The following is an 18,207-nucleotide window of genomic DNA, read 5'->3' on the forward strand; positions in this document are numbered from 1 at the left end:
ATTCCGGCTGCGAAAACAAAAAACATGGCGGACATTTCTCTCATTTTTAGTGAAAATTATCATATTTTGAGTTAGATTCTGCTTAAAAATAAGTTTTCATTACATTTCTAGCCAGAAATATATATTTTATTTACATAATATTCCCTCAGTGAATGTACATAAACCCTCGCTTGCTCGTTGTTGCGAATATTTTTCAGATCTTGCCAGAATAATGTGAAACTGTAACGTTTTGTTTGGCCCGAGATTTCGTCCGCTGTGTTTAACTAATTTTTAAATCTACCGCTGTGAGGTGCGCTCTGCTTTTATGAGTTTGGTCACGTCATGGCCTCGTGGCCCCACGAAGAAGAAGAAGAAGAAGAAGACGAAGAAGAAGCGACGGAAAATAAGCAGGAAAAGTTATAAATAAGGAGGAAAAGGAAGCATCTAAAATAACTTGAAAAAATGAATGACCTTGACCCCAAAGATGCCATATTCCTGGTCGATGCGTTCCTGGATGAGTGCAAGGTAAATAACATTATATAGCAAATTAACCTAAATAACATTATAAATGGAGGAAAATGCATACTAATTACAATGTCTATGACCACAATCTGAGATATAGCAGGGAAGAAGTATCAAGGTGCAAAAAACACTACAAACAAAGTGCAATTATTATAGTAAGTTAACTGGTTTAATGTCTTTATTCAAATGCAAGCTAGAGTGCTGAGCTTAGTTCACATGTTAGAGCCAGTTAGAGTATAATTCAATATGCTGTCAAAACGTTTCACTTTCCTTTTTTTATGTATAAAGGTTTTTCTAGATCTGTCAGTACAGGACCACAACTGTTAGACTGTTTTTTTTTTTTTCAATTTAATATTATAACATTGGTTTTATAATGAGATGTTTGTAGGTGGCAATAACTTTTATTCTTTTTTTTAACTGTTTATTCTGTGGCTAAATTGTTTATTTAGGTGGATCAGCATGGACACACTGAGAGTGGATCAAAACAATCCACAAAGATTGTTTGGCTTGATGAGGACAAAGACGGACAACCTCATCCAAAAAGATGTAGAGCTGGGGAGAAACGAAAGCGCAATTCAGCTACTGGTTGGTATTTTGTATGTTTTTTTATCATTAGTTGCATTCATTATTCATTGAACAAGTTTTAAATGGATATTCATATTTTTGCAGTTTCTTCAGCATGCGCTACTACGCCCTCCTGTGCTCCTTCTACTAGTACAACTGACACTGTCACCATAGAAAATGTTGGTATTTCTCCCTTATTACTTGTTTTCTCATTTGTGATAATTGCCCAGATTTTCCATTGCTGCCTTCAATTTTCATTTTCAGACTCCCTCATTCAAGACGTCAGAGACCTCTTGGGAAGTGGAGGTGCTGAAAAACCTCTCCCATCACACTGGAGAAACAGGCAAACTTCCTCCCTGGAGAATTGGACCGTAATGAGGCCCTTCATGGTCAACAATATGTTGTCATCAGAGAAGCCCAAGGAGGGAGTTTGCCATCACTGTGGACACAAGGCTGCAGTAGTGATGTGTAGGGACTGCTTACCGCGATCACTCTACTGCACAGCCTGTGACCTTTCCACACATGAGGCCCTGGTGCTTCATAACAGAGCATCCATGGTGGAGGGGTTCTTCAGACACCTGCCACCATCCACTTTTGTTCAGCAGCATGAGGGAGGGAAATTCTCCTATCATGAAAAAGGTAGTTTTTAAGTCTAAGATTATATAGGCTGTTTTACATTTTACACACACCCTGGTTTACTCCAACACACATGCTGGATGAAGTTTTGTTTGATAGAAACAATCACACTGAGTTTTTGGTTTCATTTACTCTAATATGTAAACTAAAGCCCTATTCGCACGGGATAAGTATTATCTAGGGACCTCGTGTGAATTATAAATTACCCACCCACGTCTGATTTTCATCTGGCGCATTCGAACGGGATAAGCGAAGCCTGTGATTTTACTCGAATTTACTGACTTATCTCCCGGAAGCCGGAACCCGGATATGACGCCAAGACTTTGCGTACATCTACTTCCTTGTTTCCGCTTGTTTCTCAACATGGCTGCTAGTGCTAAGAAGAAAAGTCGACATTGGACGCGTGAGGAGACACTCTTTTTAATCGATGTTTGGGGTGAACCACTTTATCAAAGGCAATTCGAAAAAATGGTGCACAACCACACCGTTTGGGAAAATATTTACAAAGATCTCGTCCTCCGGTGCCCGTCTATACAGGACTTCGGAGATTGGACCAAGTGTAAAGAAAAGTTGGACTACCTGAGAAGAAAGTACCGTGACAGCCTCAAAAACAACAAGAAGACCGGAACAAACCCCATTAAATGTCCTTATTTTGATGAACTGGACGCTGTTCTCGGTAAGATTAATCAACATATCCCTTCTCACGTTAGCTAACACATAGTAATAGCCAGTTTAGCCGCTATAAAACGTTTCTCCTTTTCAACAGCTAACGTAAGTTACTGTAAGGATAACGTAATGCAAACATGTGTAAACATGTGCTACAGTAAAAGCCAGTTTAGCAGCAACGTACAGTCACGTTAACTTTATGCTAACTTTAGTAATGCCACACATTTAGACAACCACTTGCCAATTGTTGATCCACAGCAAAGCACATTAGTTTTACAATGCGTTTTCTATTGTTTTTATATACAGGTTGCCGACCTATGAACAACCCCGGAGACATAAGGATGGATAACGGGGGGAGTTCAGATGAGGAATCTGAGTGTGGTAAGCAGCCTACACTGGCCTGTACAGTACATAATACTGTAACATTATATTGTGTTAATTTATATGTAGACATTGTATCTTCTCTATAGTTAAATAAAGAAATAAGTAGAAGCATAGTAAATCATTACTGAGTGAACCTGCTTGATTTTCTTTTGTTTTCAGCAGGTTCATCTGAGAGCCCTAATGATCACAACACCTCAAGGGAAAATGATGCAGAGGATGAGGCTTCCAGTCATGGCTCAGCCTCCAAAGCACCACCACCCCCACCTCCTCCTGCTGCTGAACCCAAGCCACAAGGTGGGCTCTCATGTTGGTAATAGTTTTCAAGAAGCTACACAAATGTAGGTAGTTGCTTAGGAGCGAATGGATGATTGTCACGGTTGTTGAATGCATTGTTTCCTTTTCGTCTCGTGTCTGTGTTTGTTTATGTGTGAGTGGGCGTTGTCCCGCTCACGTGTCTGTCAGCGCTCCAGCTGATAATCATTATCATCACCATCACTGTTCACAGCTGCAATTCATTCCCGTTCCCTTCATATACTCACACCATTCTCTGTTCCAGTGTCGGATTGTTTGTTTGAGGTCCCATGGAGTTGCTGTCTCAGTGTTTCGTCTTGCCGTGTCTTCCTGCCGTTCGTGTTTTCCGTCACTGAGTTTTCACCGCACTCCAGCACCGGGAATTGGACTCTCACTTCACCGCACCAGCGCACCACAGACCATCTAGTCCCTGCACGAGCCTGAGTCGCCGCCCACCAGAGAATCTGTGACTGTGTTTGCTTCGATCTGAGTTTAATAAACATAAAGTAACCTGCACTTGCTTCCAGTCTTGTTTCTACCATGACAGAACAATCCGACCCGACCATGGAAGCAGCAGGTGGCGCCGCGGCAACAATGGAGGACTTTGTTCGCGCAAGTATTCAAAGGATGGATGCACAGGACCGTCATCAAGGGGAAGCGGCGCGCGCGATTCAGGCTCTCGTCAAGCAGGTGTCCGAGCTGACCCAGCGATTTCAACAACTGCAACCTCCCGCTGCGCCAGCCGCACCGCCCGTCCCCCCCACACCACCGATGCCCGCCTCTCAGTCCGAGCCCCGCCTTCCGACTCCTGAGCCATACTCCGGTGAGCCTAACTTTTGCCGGCCGTTTTTGACTCGATGCGGTATGCATTTCGCACTCCAGCCCCGGACCTTCGAAAGAGAGGAGACTAAAGTGGCGTTTGTATTAACCTTACTGACCGGGAAAGCGGCACTGTGGGGGACGGCGGTGTGGGAAAACCAAGAGCCTTGCTGTTCCTCGTTCCAGGACCTCTCTACAGAGATGAGACGGGTCTTCGACCGCGCGGTCGCGGGAAGAGAGGCTGCCAGGGTCTTGTCAGAATTACGCCAGGGGGAGCGTTCGGTTTCTGATTATGCCATCGAGTTCAAGACCCTGGCGGCCGAGTGTCGCTGGAACGAGGAAGCGCAGTGGGATAGGTTCCTGCATGGGCTGGCCGACCGCGTCCAGAGGGAGATCTACGCCCTGGACCTGCCCCCTTCACTGAACGGACTTATAGACCTGGCTCTGAGGGTGGACGCTCGACTAGCCCGGGTCGGACCACGCGCTCCACCCAGCCTGCCTCGTGGAGGGGTGGAACACCAGCGGTCCAGTGGCATGGACGCGGCCGGTCCCTCCGATCCCGAGCCCATGCAGGTGGGTCGAGCTCGGCTTTCCCGGGAGGAGAGGGAGAGGCGGAGGTCCCAAGGCCTTTGCCTGTACTGCGGAGGAGCGGGACATTTTGCAGTTAACTGCCCGGTAAAAGGTCAAGCCCGATAGTAAGCATGAGGCTACTATCGGGTGGGATCTCCGCCGAAAAGTCCTCATCTACATCCACCATCCTCCCGGTAAGACTTAGATGGTCTGTCCACGATCACCACTGCACCGCACTTGTGGACTCCGGGGCAGAAGGTAATTTTATGGATCGCACCTTTGCACTACAGTTTCAAGTCCCACTCAGAACACTTCCCCAAAGAATCACTGTACATGCACTCAATGGACAGTCACTACCAGCGATCTCCCAGACCACCGAGAACATCACGCTCATCACCTCAGGGAATCATGCAGAAACCATATCATTCTACATCATGGACTCCCATCACACCCCCATTGTCTTGGGCCACCCCTGGCTCAACCAACACAACCCCCGCATTGACTGGAAACGTAGAACTATATCAGCCTGGAGCACTGAATGTCATAGTTCGTGTCTTGTGTCTGCCTGTTCTGTTGTCTCTGTTTCTGTGTTGCAGGAGGAAGCAGTGGATTTATCAAACGTGCCCGCAGAGTACCGTGACCTGAGGGAAGTGTTCAGTAAGTCAAGGGCTGCTTCTCTCCCTCCGCACCGTCCCTACGACTGTGCTATAGATTTACTGCCAGGTAAGTCTCCGCCTAAAGGCAAGATTTATTCACTCTCGGTTCCGGAGAGGGAGGCTATGGAGAAATATATTTCTGATTCTCTAGCATCCGGGTTCATCCAACCTTCCTCATCTCCAGTGGGGGCGGGGTTCTTTTTTGTGGGGAAGAAGGACGGGTCGCTGCGACCTTGTATTGATTACCGGGGGTTGAACAACATCACGGTAAAGAATACTTATCCTTTGCCGTTGATGTCTTCAGCCTTCGAGAGGTTGCAGGGAGCGTCCATCTTCACAAAACTGGACTTACGTAATGCTTATCATTTGGTCCGTATCAGGAAGGGGGATGAATGGAAGACTGCTTTCAACACCCCTAGGGGGCACTTTGAATACTTGGTCATGCCTTTCGGTTTGTCCAACAGTCCCGCAGTCTTCCAAGCGCTCGTTAATGACGTGCTGCGAGACATGATCGATCAGTTTATTTATGTTTACCTGGATGACATTCTGATTTTTTCCTCGTCTCTCCAGGAACACGTGCAGCACGTCCGACGAGTACTCCAAAGGTTGCTAGAGAATGGGCTTTTTGTCAAGGCGGAGAAATGCGCTTTTCATGCACAGTCGGTCCCTTTCTTAGGACACATCGTGTCGGCTGAGGGTATGCGTATGGATCCTGACAAAGTTAAGGCTGTGGTAGAGTGGCCAAACCCAGATTCCCGTAAGGCCCTACAGAGGTTTCTGGGGTTCGCCAACTTCTACCGGCGTTTTATTCGCAACTTTAGCCAACTAGCCGCACCTCTGACTGCCTTGACCTCCCCCAGAACTGCGTTCAGGTGGTCGGAAGCAGCCGAGACTGCTTTTTCCAACCTCAAGAGCCGCTTCATTTCGGCTCCCATCTTAATCGCCCCTGATCCGTCACGCCAGTTTGTGGTGGAGGTCGACGCGTCAGAGGTGGGGGTAGGCGCAGTTCTTTCACAACGCTCTCCTTCAGACGACAAGATGCATCCATGCGCGTTTTTATCTCATCGCTTATCACCCGCTGAACGAAATTACGACATTGGCAACAGGGAGTTGTTGGCGGTCAAGTTAGCCTTGGAAGAGTGGCGCCACTGGTTAGAAGGGTCTGGGGTACCCTTTATCGTCTGGACTGATCATAAAAATCTGGAATACATTAGATCCGCCAAAAGGTTGAACTCCAGGCAGGCTCGGTGGGCACTTTTTTTCGGCAGTTTCGATTTTACTCTCTCATATCGTTCGGGTTCCAAAAACGTCAAACCCGATTCTTTGTCGCGTATTTTTGATCGATCCGAACACGCACCTACTCCCGAGCGTATTTTTTCAGAGACCCTAATTATCTCTACGCTCACATGGGAGGTCGAATCGAGAGTCAAGAAGGCTCTAGAAGGGGTAACGCCTCCGATCCGGTGCCCACCGAACCGCTTATTTGTGCCGGAGGAACTACGTCCAGACGTTATTCGGTGGGGTCATTGTTCTAGTCTAGCCTGTCATCCAGGAGTTAGTCGCACCCTCTATTTGGTCAAACAACGATTCTGGTGGCCGCTTATGGCTCGCGATGTTCACAATTTTGTTTTGGCTTGCTCAGTTTGCGCCATTGGCAAGTCGTCCAATCGACCCCCAGATGGGTTACTCCAACCGCTGTCGGTGCCTTCGAGACCCTGGTCCCATATCGCACTAGATTTTGTTACCGCCCTCCCACCCTCCCAGGGTAACACGGTAGTTTTAACCGTGGTGGACCGATTCTCGAAGGCAGCCCACTTTGTTCCCTTGCCCAAATTACCCTCAGCCAAGGAGACAGCGGTTGCAGTCGTTAATCACGTCTTTCGGTTACATGGCCTCCCGACAGACGTGGTGTCCGACAGGGGTCCCCAATTTGTGTCCAAATTTTGGCGCGAGTTTTGTAAGTTGCTGGGGGCGACGGTCAGCCTGTCTTCCGGGTTTCACCCCCAGAGCAATGGTCAAACTGAGAGAGCCAACCAAGACTTGGAGAGAACCTTGCGATGTACGGCTGCCAGGAATCCTTCCTCCTGGAGTCAACAACTGCCTATGGTGGAGTACGCCCACAATTCGTTGCCAGTGTCAGCTACGGGCCTATCTCCTTTTGAGTGTAGTATAGGATACCAGCCACCGGTTTTTCCTAGTCTGGAATCCGAAGTCGCGGTCCCCTCCGCTCACGCCTTCGTCCAGAGGTGTCACCACACATGGACGAGAGCCCGTGAGACTCTCCTCCGTGTGCTGGCGCGCACCAAGGCCAAAGCCGATCGCCACCGGTCTAGGCCTCCCGTATACGTCGTCGGTTCCAAAGTGTGGCTTTCTACCAAGAACATTCCGCTCCGCTCCGTATCTAATAAATTGGCTCCTAAATTCATTGGCCTGTTTTCTGTCACCAAGATTGTTAGTCCGGTGGCAGTCCGCCTCAACCTCCCTCCAGTGTACAGGAGAATTCATCCGGTATTCCACGTGTCCAAAATTAAGCCCGTTTTTTTTTCCCGTATTAATCCGCCTGCCCCGGTTCCCCCACCGCCGCGCCTCGTAGATGGGGAACCATCCTATTCGGTCCGTCGCATTCTGGACTCTAGGCGGAGGGGACGCGGATTCCAGTACCTGGTGGACTGGGAAGGTTACAGTCCGGAGGAGAGAAGTTGGGTTCCGGCTCGTGACATCCTGGATCACTCTCTTATCGATGATTACAATCGACAGGTAAGGGAGTCTGGGAACGCCAGGAGGCGTTCCTAGAGGAGGGGGTACTGTCACGGTTGTTGAATGCATTGTTTCCTTTTCGTCTCGTGTCTGTGTTTGTTTATGTGTGAGTGGGCGTTGTCCCGCTCACGTGTCTGTCAGCGCTCCAGCTGATAATCATTATCATCACCATCACTGTTCACAGCTGCAATTCATTCCCGTTCCCTTCATATACTCACACCATTCTCTGTTCCAGTGTCGGATTGTTTGTTTGAGGTCCCATGGAGTTGCTGTCTCAGTGTTTCGTCTTGCCGTGTCTTCCTGCCGTTCGTGTTTTCCGTCACTGAGTTTTCACCGCACTCCAGCACCGGGAATTGGACTCTCACTTCACCGCACCAGCGCACCACAGACCATCTAGTCCCTGCACGAGCCTGAGTCGCCGCCCACCAGAGAATCTGTGACTGTGTTTGCTTCGATCTGAGTTTAATAAACATAAAGTAACCTGCACTTGCTTCCAGTCTTGTTTCTACCATGACAATGATATGGTTAGCTGTACTATGATACCTAAAAGTATCAATATTTTGTCAATGTACCTTTGGGACACTACCACACACTAGGTTCAGTTGAGTGATGCACCTGCTAAGAGCAGGAAATTGTATTTTAGCTCCCATAATAACTTTTATTGTTTTTCTCATCTATAGTGATGCTTTGTTGTGTGCGCACTTTCATGTATGAATAGAATAGGATGTGAAACGAGACTTGTCTGGTCTATGTTGTGGTGGACGGCAATAAACCTGCACTTACAAAATTCCAGGACAGTCTCCCTCACCCTGCTTATAGTAGCCTACGACCATTATAGCATAATATACAGACCACACATCACAGCATCACTTTAATTGAGAATAAAAATAAAAGGAATTATGAGAGCTCAAATACATCCATTTCTTAACAGGTGCATCACTCAACTGAACTCAACTGACATTGCCAGGCATACAGATGTAACCAAAAGAAATGTCCCAAAGGTATATTCACAAACCATTAATTGACCTTTACATAGTTCTTACAAAAGGAATTTAAATTAATCACTGTAGCATTGAATGTTCCCAGTATATATAGGTTTTAACATCGGAATTTGCTGAAATAAATGTTTTGTCTTTGCAGCACATCGCAGAAGAAAGGGCCGAAAAACACAGATAATGGAGGCAATTGACAAGGGTCTGGACCGTCTCCTGCAAAATGAGAACACCCATGACTACGATAGGGAGCGGTTTGAATGGGAGAAAGAGATGGAGAGAAATAGAATGGAGCTGGAAAGGAAACGCCTTGATTTTGAAATAAAGAAGATGGAAGCTGATGAAAAGAGAGCAGAAGACAACAGGGTGCTAATGCTCCAGATCTTTCAGTGCTTTAGGCCCCAGTCCCAGCATTCACCTTTTTCAGCCCCACATTACTACCCTTATACACCACCTCATCAACGCCCATCAGCTGAGAGCATGGACTTTCCATCCACAACCCCTGGACCCCCTGCCCCAGCAGCATATCAAGTGCACTACTACAATGACCCACACAACTAGCTTTTTGTGCCTTAACATCTTGCAGGAAAGCATTATTTGTTCTTCGGCCTTTAAGATTTAGTGTGTTTTAGAAGGTCTGGCAGTTCACCATTTTTATTTATTTCACTTTACTTTGATTTTTGTATGGTTTCAGTGCTTCCCTACAGAAAGCAATATTTAGCACGTTATGTAGGGAAAAAGGTGTGTTAAAAAAACTTCGGCTGGACAAATTCCGAATGTGCCTTTTTCTTTTAGGAAAGCAATATTTGCACATTTCTTTTATCTTTTGTAAAAATTGTTTATTTTATAACAAAACACTGAAAAAAAAAGTTGAACAAAACTTCAATCTTATGTGAATTGCCAAGTTCAGAAATGAAGGATGCTCTGCACTATAAATAAATGTTTGATTTCAATTTCACGTGCGTCTTGACTGCATAGTTTTTGTATGAGCTTCCAAAGCTTCTTTGCAATTTACTGATTTGTATTAATATGGGCTACTAAGGCCTCCCGGATGTGCTCTGCTGGGGAGAGAGCAGAACATATCTGCTGCTCTGGTCCTGCCTCTGGTTGATCAAACACATCTTCCAGGGGTTCCTGGTATGCAACTTTCTGCATTTCACAGAAGTTGTGCAACACTACACAAGCAGACACAACATACTTCACATTTTGGGTTTGACAGTCATTTCTTTTCATAATGCATCTCCAACGGCCCTTGAGGCGGCCAAATGCGTGTTCAACGTGGATACGAGCACGGCTCAAGGAGGCGTTGTAGGCTGCCCTGGGACCCCTCGCTGTACCTTCCGGGAATGGCTTCATTATGTTGCTAGTCAAGCTGTAGGCAGAATCGGCCACAATCAGGACAGGTATGTCGACCCCTTGGATGTTCCTGCTGACTGGAGGGAAAAAGGTACCATCCTCCAGCTTGCGGCACAGACGTGAACACTCAAAAACGTATGCATCGTGGCACTTCCCAGGCCAGCCAACATCAAAATCAAGGAAGCTGTAAGTGTGGTCTACAAGACCTTGAAGAAGAACACTGTACCATCCTTTTCTGTTATAAAAGTCGGTGGGATAGCTCGATGGGGCTATGATTGGTATGTGTGTGCCATCCAAAGCCCCAGCACACATGGGGAATCCTGTCTTCCTCTCAAATCCTGTGATGATGGCTTGGACTTCAGCGACAGTTTTTGGCCTCTTTACAAAAACCCTCCTGAGTTTGCTCAGTGCCTCACACACCTCCCAGAAAATATTACAGGCGGTACTGGTTCCAATACCAAACAGGTTGGCAACATCGTGGAACTCAACATTACTGGCAAGCTTGTAGATTGTAACTGCTACCCTCTTCTCTAGAGGTACTGGATCCAACATGTTGGTAGTTTGAGGTTTGATGTATGGGTGCAGCTGGTCACAAAGGATATTGAAGGTCTCTTTGGGCATTCTGAAGTTGAGGTACCAATCATTGTCTTGAAAATTCTGGAGCACCTCTGTTTCCCAAAAGGAAGGGCCTCGCTCTTGTGTTGTTCTCTCAGTGTAGTATGAACTTGCTATGAAAGAGAGAAGGCCATCAGTACATAATGTCAGTTTGCAGTGTTAATATTCAACACAGACGTAAGTAATCAATTATTTTTTTTTTTACAAATTTAAGTACCTAAACTACAGAAAACGATTCAAATGAGAACAATAACATCAAAAGTATTAAGAAATTTAAAGGGATACTCCACTTTAAAATGAAAATTCTGTCATCATATACTCACCCTCATGTTGTTTCAAACCTGTATGAATTTCTTTCTTCTGCTGAACAGAAAGGAAGATATTTAGAAGAATGTCAGTAACCAGACAGTTTCTGGTCCCATGGAAGTCAATGATATTCTTCTAAATATCTTCCTTTCTGTTCAGCAGAAGAAAGAAATTCATACAGGTTTGAAACAACATGAGGGTGAGTATATGATGACAGAATTTTCATTTTAAAGTGGAGTATCCCTTTAAGAATGACATTTTGATTTTCAATCTAAAGTTAAAACCTAAACCCAGCCCTGACTTACTACACTTTATAACTATACAAGTAGACCACCAGAACAAAACAACTGCCAATATTGCTTGCATTTGTGTAGCACATTTTTATTACATCTTTATTGTAGTCTGTATTCTTCACTGTATCTTTACAGTTTACACATGGGCAAGCATTTTTATTATAATTATTCATAGGCTATTATTATTTAAATGTGCCATGTAGGCTATTATATATGGATAGCAATGATAAATAAACAAAAATACTTTAAAAAAAAATACTATAACCATATAAAAATAGTTTATAACCATACTACATTTCTTGTAGCCCAGTGGAAATATGTTTTCAATGGGCGACTATATGGCACTGTACACTTTTTGCGTATGGTTGAGGGTCCGGTTAGATGGATAAAAAACCTTTTCACCAGGTTAAAATCTATTAGCTCAAGTTTTACGCTTGATTTATTTGTAACATTAACCTCTAATTATGAAGTGAGCCCTCGCTTGCTCGTGCATTATTTTTGAATAGCTATTGCTTGGAGATGTCTTGTCATTATCTCTAGATGTATGATACAAACATAAAAATTATACTTACCGCATACTGCTATACATGTCATCCATCTCCATCTAATCATTCTTTTTGTCTTCGCACTTGTGGTGTTTTTCATCTTTCTCTTTCTGCAAATTGTATATGGTGTATAGCGACATGACCCAGCAACCAAAAAACTGTCAAAACACTCCAACGCACCCTCCATTCTTCGCGAAAGATGGATAAAAAGGCGCAAAAGAAAGAAATAGCTACATTGAAGCCCCGCCAAATCCTGGCTAAATCAGAGGATGCCGATTCGCACGGGACTAATATTATCACAGGACCTCCGTTTTCGGCGAAATATGGTAGGTCATTTGCGGGGGAATTATTACTTTACAAATTACAGACATGGCCGATTCGCACGGGATTAAGATCACAGACGACCTCCGCAATTATTACAAATGAATGGAGGTCACCAGGTAATACTTATCCAGTGCGAATAGGGCTTATTTCTCATTTTTAGATTGCATGTTACCGATTGTTACTCCCTGCTGTGACTGCTCCACTGGTTAAACAAGTTTTTCCAAGGGAAAGCCAGTCATTTTAATTGGAATGAATGGTAAGGTTTATTTATTTATTTATTCATATTGTGATTTTTTGTTTTTTTGTGAACAAGAGATAATTGTTTTTCTCTGAAATTTCAGGAAGGTACGACCTCTTCCTTCCATCAGTGAACTGCTCCTGTGGAAAAACCTTGCCAGTGACCATAAGCGATCTGGTTGAAAGTGGTTACTGGCCAGCCACTGTCAATTTTGAGACCTTATACATGGTGGACTTGTTCACCACGTATGAGGATCTAAAAATCACTGCGCCAGGGATGTCGAGACAAGCTTTTGTCAGCATGCTCGAGTGTCGCACAAAACTCTTTAGGCGAGTGAGTGGACTCATCATTTAAGTTGTCTTGTTTGGATCACCTTTAAATAAATAATTCATTGTTAGGACTTCTTCTTACAATCCCTAAAGTTTCAGCACATATTTCTTGACAGATCTGAAGGCAACCTTCAAAACATTTACTTACTGTTTTGTTTTTCACTTTTGCTCTCAGAGTGGTAAGATATGTGGGGACACATTGCAGAGGGCCTTCCTTGAATGGGCCTATGCCAAATTCGAGGTTGACAAGCTCTCTCAGGTCCAGTATTTTCAGTGTCCTGCATGCACACCCTCCATGCTGGCAGTGTCAGTGGATGGGAATCGCAAATTGTACCGTTTTAAAAGCCAACCAGGGTGTGTAACATTCATGTACAACAAAATGCTAGTGAGCCACAAATTACTTTTATAAATTTAACCCAAATCTGTATATTTCTTTCAAGACCTGATGGGTTCTTCGATGGAGTATTTTTGGCGAACGATGCTGAGATGTCCTCCTTTGTTGACCCCATCCGTGGAACAACTGGACATGTAAGATACATTTTTTTTTTAAGTTTCTTCATGTGTAACAACACAGTTTAAAATTTTTATGAATGCTTGCCTTTTTTTTTTAATGTAATCATTATTTGGTTTAAGTAAATGAGTGGCATTACTGCTTCAAATACCAAAATACCATGATGTACAGCTTATTTTGTAAAATGTAACTGTGTAAATATCTGTATTTGCCCTCATCTGTTTTAGAATCCAGGGAAAGGGAGATGTGGTTTGGGTCAGTGGACCGCAGCACGAGAGTCCGCTAACAAGTCTGCAAACAAACTAGACGAGGAAGGTGTTGAAGTTGCTGTCTGCCGTCATGGGGTTTTGCTGAAGGCACTGAATATGTTCCGAGGAGAAATATTTGCATACCCATTATATCTCCAGAAACAGCTAGCTTCACAGACTGTCCAGTTTTTTGCTCTGATGTGGTCTGCAAATATTGGCCATATCTGCAGAGAGTTGTGGACCACTGTCCAGAGATGAAGGACTTGCTGAATATGCGCCTATTTCTCTCCATCATGCATGCAAAAGCGCATTCCTGGATGTGTGAGGTAATAATGACGCTCAATGGTGTTTTAAGCCCCAAATGGCTCCTTCCAGATAGCTAACCCTAACCTCAACTCTAAACCTAACCATCCCCTTGCTGCCTGGAAAGCCCCGTTGGGGGCTTAAAACACTGATGTCCAATAATGACAATTAGATGTATTTCTTACCATTTTTACCACACATTATGACTGTCTGTCCTCTGCCTCTGTGTTGTTTTCTAAGTGATAACATTCATGTAAATTTGTTACAGTTAAAATGGGGGGGGGGGGGCGCAATCAAGAAGGAGCTGGAACAACAATCGGGGAGGAGGTTGAACAGGTTAATAGCTTCCTTTCCCGAGCAGCCATTTGTTCCAAGTACATGTCAAAAGCCGGTAAGATTTTTCATGTAGTTGTCCAAATTGAGACCAAGAGGTTTTAACACTGATCCTTGGCCTTTGCATTTTAGAGTTCCATGCTGCTCCCTTAGAAAACAACTGTCTAGTCAGCACTTTTACACTGATCAGGATTTTCTTTATAATAATTTAACTTCTGATTAAGTGTATGATTATTTCCAGGTTTATGTGACAATATTAGAGAATTATCAATGTAGTGTCTGACCTTTGGTCCTCATTTTGAATGAACTACCTAAATTACTGCACATACATTGTGTGTCAAGTTCGTACAGACATGCTAACAATCCAGGCAAGTGGCTGGAACAAGCGAAAGGCAGAAAACCTTGACCGGACACTGGCCAAAAGATACGTCAAGGTACTAACTAGGCAAATATGTATATTAACATTTTTTTTTTTAAAAATGTGTCTTAGCATTTGTTAACACATATATTTATTTTGGACAGACTGTACAAAAGATTGCAGAGGCAACAAAGGACCTGGAGAACCTCACTGCAGAGTTATCTCTACAGCAAGACACAGTCCAGCAGTGGGTGTCTGATGTTCAGCAGTGGACCTCAGGTAGTTTGAAAAAAAAAAATGATTTGATGGAATATTTTAAAGAATCGTTGTCTCTGCTCTTGTACAGGGGATCTGAAAATAGACTGATTGTAAATTGAAATGGGCATTAATTCATTTGTTTGTTGTTGTTGTCCAAAGGTGCAACAATCCAAAATGACCTGCAGAGGACCATCGAGGGGCTATATTTGGGCATCAAACAGCGAAAATTTCAGCTGTATCGTCAGTCTGGTGAGAGCAGAAAAGTCCACTTGTAACGCAGATTTGTAAAAAAAAAAATCAATTCAGTAATGATTTATAAATAGTAAAAATAGCAACGCCATTTATATAAAAAACATCTTTTGACTGTCAAAATCATAACAAGGTTGAGTGCAATATCCAAATTTTTCCAATATGTCTGTCCTGACATACCAATTTTGTCCTTTATTTAAAAAATAATATGATTGTTTAAAAAAGATTCAGTTTTTTAAAAAAAAATCCACAATTTTTCAAATGATAATGAAACTTGTGATGCAAAAATGATCACACAACTTCTTTCACAATAATCATAACACATACATGCATATTGTGAAGTCTTATTTTGTATGGTGTTGTGTAGTCATCGTGTGAATGCATACTCATTTTTGTGTTTTTCATTGTAGGTGGGAATAAGCAAAGGCATCAAATGAGAAAAAAGATTGCTGTTGAGAAGAAAGCCTTGGAAGTTGCCATCAATGACCACAATGCTTCTGTGGGGGAAGTTGAAAAATTGCCTCCTCCCAATGAACTACTGGCTGTGGATAACTACTCTTGGCCATGGGAATGTAAGTACTTCCTATGAAATTGTAATGGATTTTCGCTAAATCTGACTATCCAAAATAAAAATGTTGCGTCTACAATCAACACTGAATAAATAAAACTGTTGCATCTACAATCGACACAGAGCGTCCACAATCGACTAAGGCTGTCACTTTTTATTCGATATTCGAATATACATTTGGACATGATGTGAAATATCCGAAACCGAACTATAAATAAACTATCCGGCTTTTAAAGTGACGTGTAATAGCGCATTTTTACAGTCTATAATTAGTAATTCCATCCTTCCTCACTGCCGTGCGCGCGCTGCCCGGTTTGGAGCGGTCTCTGTGTCTCACATGCACGCTCCCTCTAGATTCCGGGAGATCTGAACCAGAGAAAGTCTAATGAAGGGCTTTGTTTGAAGTCATTTGTGTGCTTCAGGAGGCCGTTATCAATATGAGGGAGATATTCCCGGTCCCGGAACTGGTATTAGACCGACTGGGTTGACACTACAGCATGATAAATCAAGGGTGTGGGCGTGTGAAACCAATCCAATGCGTGAGATTTTAGCTCTGGAGATAATGCACAGAACGGCCAGCCTGAGCAGACATGCAATTACAACCCAAACTCATTTAAAAAGTAGTGTTGAGAAATATTTTGGGTTCTACAACGAACGAAGATGGTAAAGTAACCGTTAAAGATAAGGTGTGTGTGTGTGCCGCGTGTGCGTGCACGTGCGCCAGACACATGTGTGAGCGCTCCGAACATTCTCCACAATATTAAGATCCAAACAATATTAAGGAAATAAGCAAGGCTCATAGATATTCAAATATAATCGGATACATTGCTTGATATCCGATATCTGTTCGAATGAGATTTTTCTCAAAAGTGACAGCACTACAATCGACACTAAATAACTTTTATACTCCAGCTCTTGCTTTTTCAGTCATCAACTAGCCGAGTCTAATAACCTAACCTAACTTCTTTGTTGCGCAGCATATATAATGAATGAGACAGACTTCAGTAAATGTCCATCAGAGGGTTTATTCAAAACGGACGGGAGTCTCTCAAGCAATACTCTCTCGATTCTCTCCACATATAAAAATACAACAGGATATAGGATAAAGCCAGACACATCAAAATAGAATCATTGTAACTATCATGTCACGCTCTATCAATACGATTGGTTAATTTGTTTAAAGCAAGCCACATCTCCCTTTTTGTATTTTTTCTTCGATTTGCTTCTCTGGTAACCATTGGCTTTTTTCCCCCCACATTCTCAGGCAGTACAGAGGGCTTAATGGAGAAAGGACGTGAGGGACTACTGTGTGTTTTGAAGAGAAGATTGTGTGAAGTTGAAGCACAGCTGGCTACAGCACGCACAACATACAAAAGTATTCTTGGACTGCAAACATTGTCCTTACATGACTTCTCTGAAGAGGAAGACTTGGAATATACTTCCTCAACTGACGAGGAACTGGTAGAGTAGTTATTAGGGAAAAGACGTGTATGACTCTAAGAAGATGTTCTCAGATTAACTCAAATGTCAGTGCTCTAATAACTTGTATGTGAAACCTGTATATACTGTACCTACTGTAGTTTAACACTTTCCCTCTCTCTCACTCTCTGTCCCTCACACTCTCTCTCTCACACACCACACACACACACACACACACACACACACGTTATTCTTTATTATTTTCACCCAGTAAAGTAAACTGCTGTTTCAACTATAGTCATGTCTCTTTTGTTTGATTTATTAATATTTTAATTTAAGTCAGTTTTCCTGTTGTATCCAATTAGTGTAAGTTTTTCCTTTCAAGTCAGTCTTTAGTAAGTATTAAGCCCATATTGTAAGGCAGGGTTCATCAGCCAGAACTTTGCTCGGCAGACACTATCAGGGCCAGACGCTCTTGTAAAATTAAAATGAATATTGTATAAGAAATGTATTATTATTTCATATATTAATAATATTTCATATATCAAAATGTATGTTTTTTTTTTTTTTTGTCTTTGTCAGTGTTAACTCATTTTACATGTGTGGTCTCCTGTTTAAGTTAAAATATCGGCATTAAACAAATATTTTTGACTCCTCTTATCATAGATCATATACATGCACAAGGCCGTAACCAGGGTTTGAAAATTAGTGAGGTCCGGGGTGAGGTGCAGGGCCGGATTAAGAATTCAGAGGCCCCCGGACACAATGTCTTGTAGGCCCCCCCTTATGCAGGCCAAATGTATAGTTTGTCCAAGGACATTTTAATTTTGCATTAACAGTTTTAGTTTACTGACTTAAAAGGATCTTTGTTGTACTATGCTGGAGTAAAGTTCACAAATGATCGTTCTTTCCCATAGGATTTTGTAAAACTATGATGGGTGGACCTCGGTCCCTCTAGGGGGGTTCGGGGGCATGCTCCCCCGCAAAGAAATTTTGTACATTTTAAGGTTAAATGCATCAATCTGGTGCTCTTTGAGAGCTCAAAATTAAGAGCTTCAACGGGCTTCAACCCATGAACTGTGCACAAAGAAAAAACATTGACTTGTACCTGGACATTG

The 18,207-nt window shown here is 43.3% G+C and overlaps 2 protein-coding genes across 2 annotated transcripts; one reads left to right on the top strand and one right to left on the bottom strand.

Moving 5' to 3' along the window:
• Positions 1-9,847: 9,847 nt before the first annotated feature.
• On the bottom strand, positions 9,848-10,813 carry LOC311095403 (uncharacterized protein; the record flags this gene model as incomplete). Its single annotated transcript, XM_084133886.1, has 1 exon — positions 9,848-10,813. One exon carries the CDS (start codon positions 10,811-10,813, stop codon positions 9,848-9,850), a length of 966 nt encoding a protein of 321 aa, XP_083990012.1.
• Positions 10,814-14,227: 3,414 nt separating this feature from the next.
• LOC311095260 (uncharacterized protein) lies at positions 14,228-15,159 on the top strand. Its single transcript, XM_084133716.1, has 4 exons — positions 14,228-14,295; positions 14,580-14,671; positions 14,760-14,874; positions 15,013-15,159. The coding sequence occupies exons 1-4, from the start codon at positions 14,283-14,285 to the stop codon at positions 15,126-15,128; spliced, it is 336 nt and encodes a 111-aa protein (XP_083989842.1). The 5' UTR covers positions 14,228-14,282; the 3' UTR covers positions 15,129-15,159.
• Positions 15,160-18,207: the final 3,048 nt, after the last annotated feature.

Source organism: Abramis brama (genome assembly GCF_963993115.1).
Source record: "Abramis brama genome assembly, chromosome: 13".
In the NCBI taxonomy this organism is placed as follows: Eukaryota; Metazoa; Chordata; class Actinopteri; order Cypriniformes; family Leuciscidae; genus Abramis; species Abramis brama.

Coding starts and splice junctions, on each gene's coding strand:
- LOC311095260 (XM_084133716.1), top strand. Junction 14,672..14,759: donor TGGCCAAAAGATACGTCAAG/GTACTAACTAGG, acceptor TATTTTGGACAG/ACTGTACAAAAGATTGCAGA. Junction 14,875..15,012: donor TGTTCAGCAGTGGACCTCAG/GTAGTTTGAAAA, acceptor TGTTGTCCAAAG/GTGCAACAATCCAAAATGAC.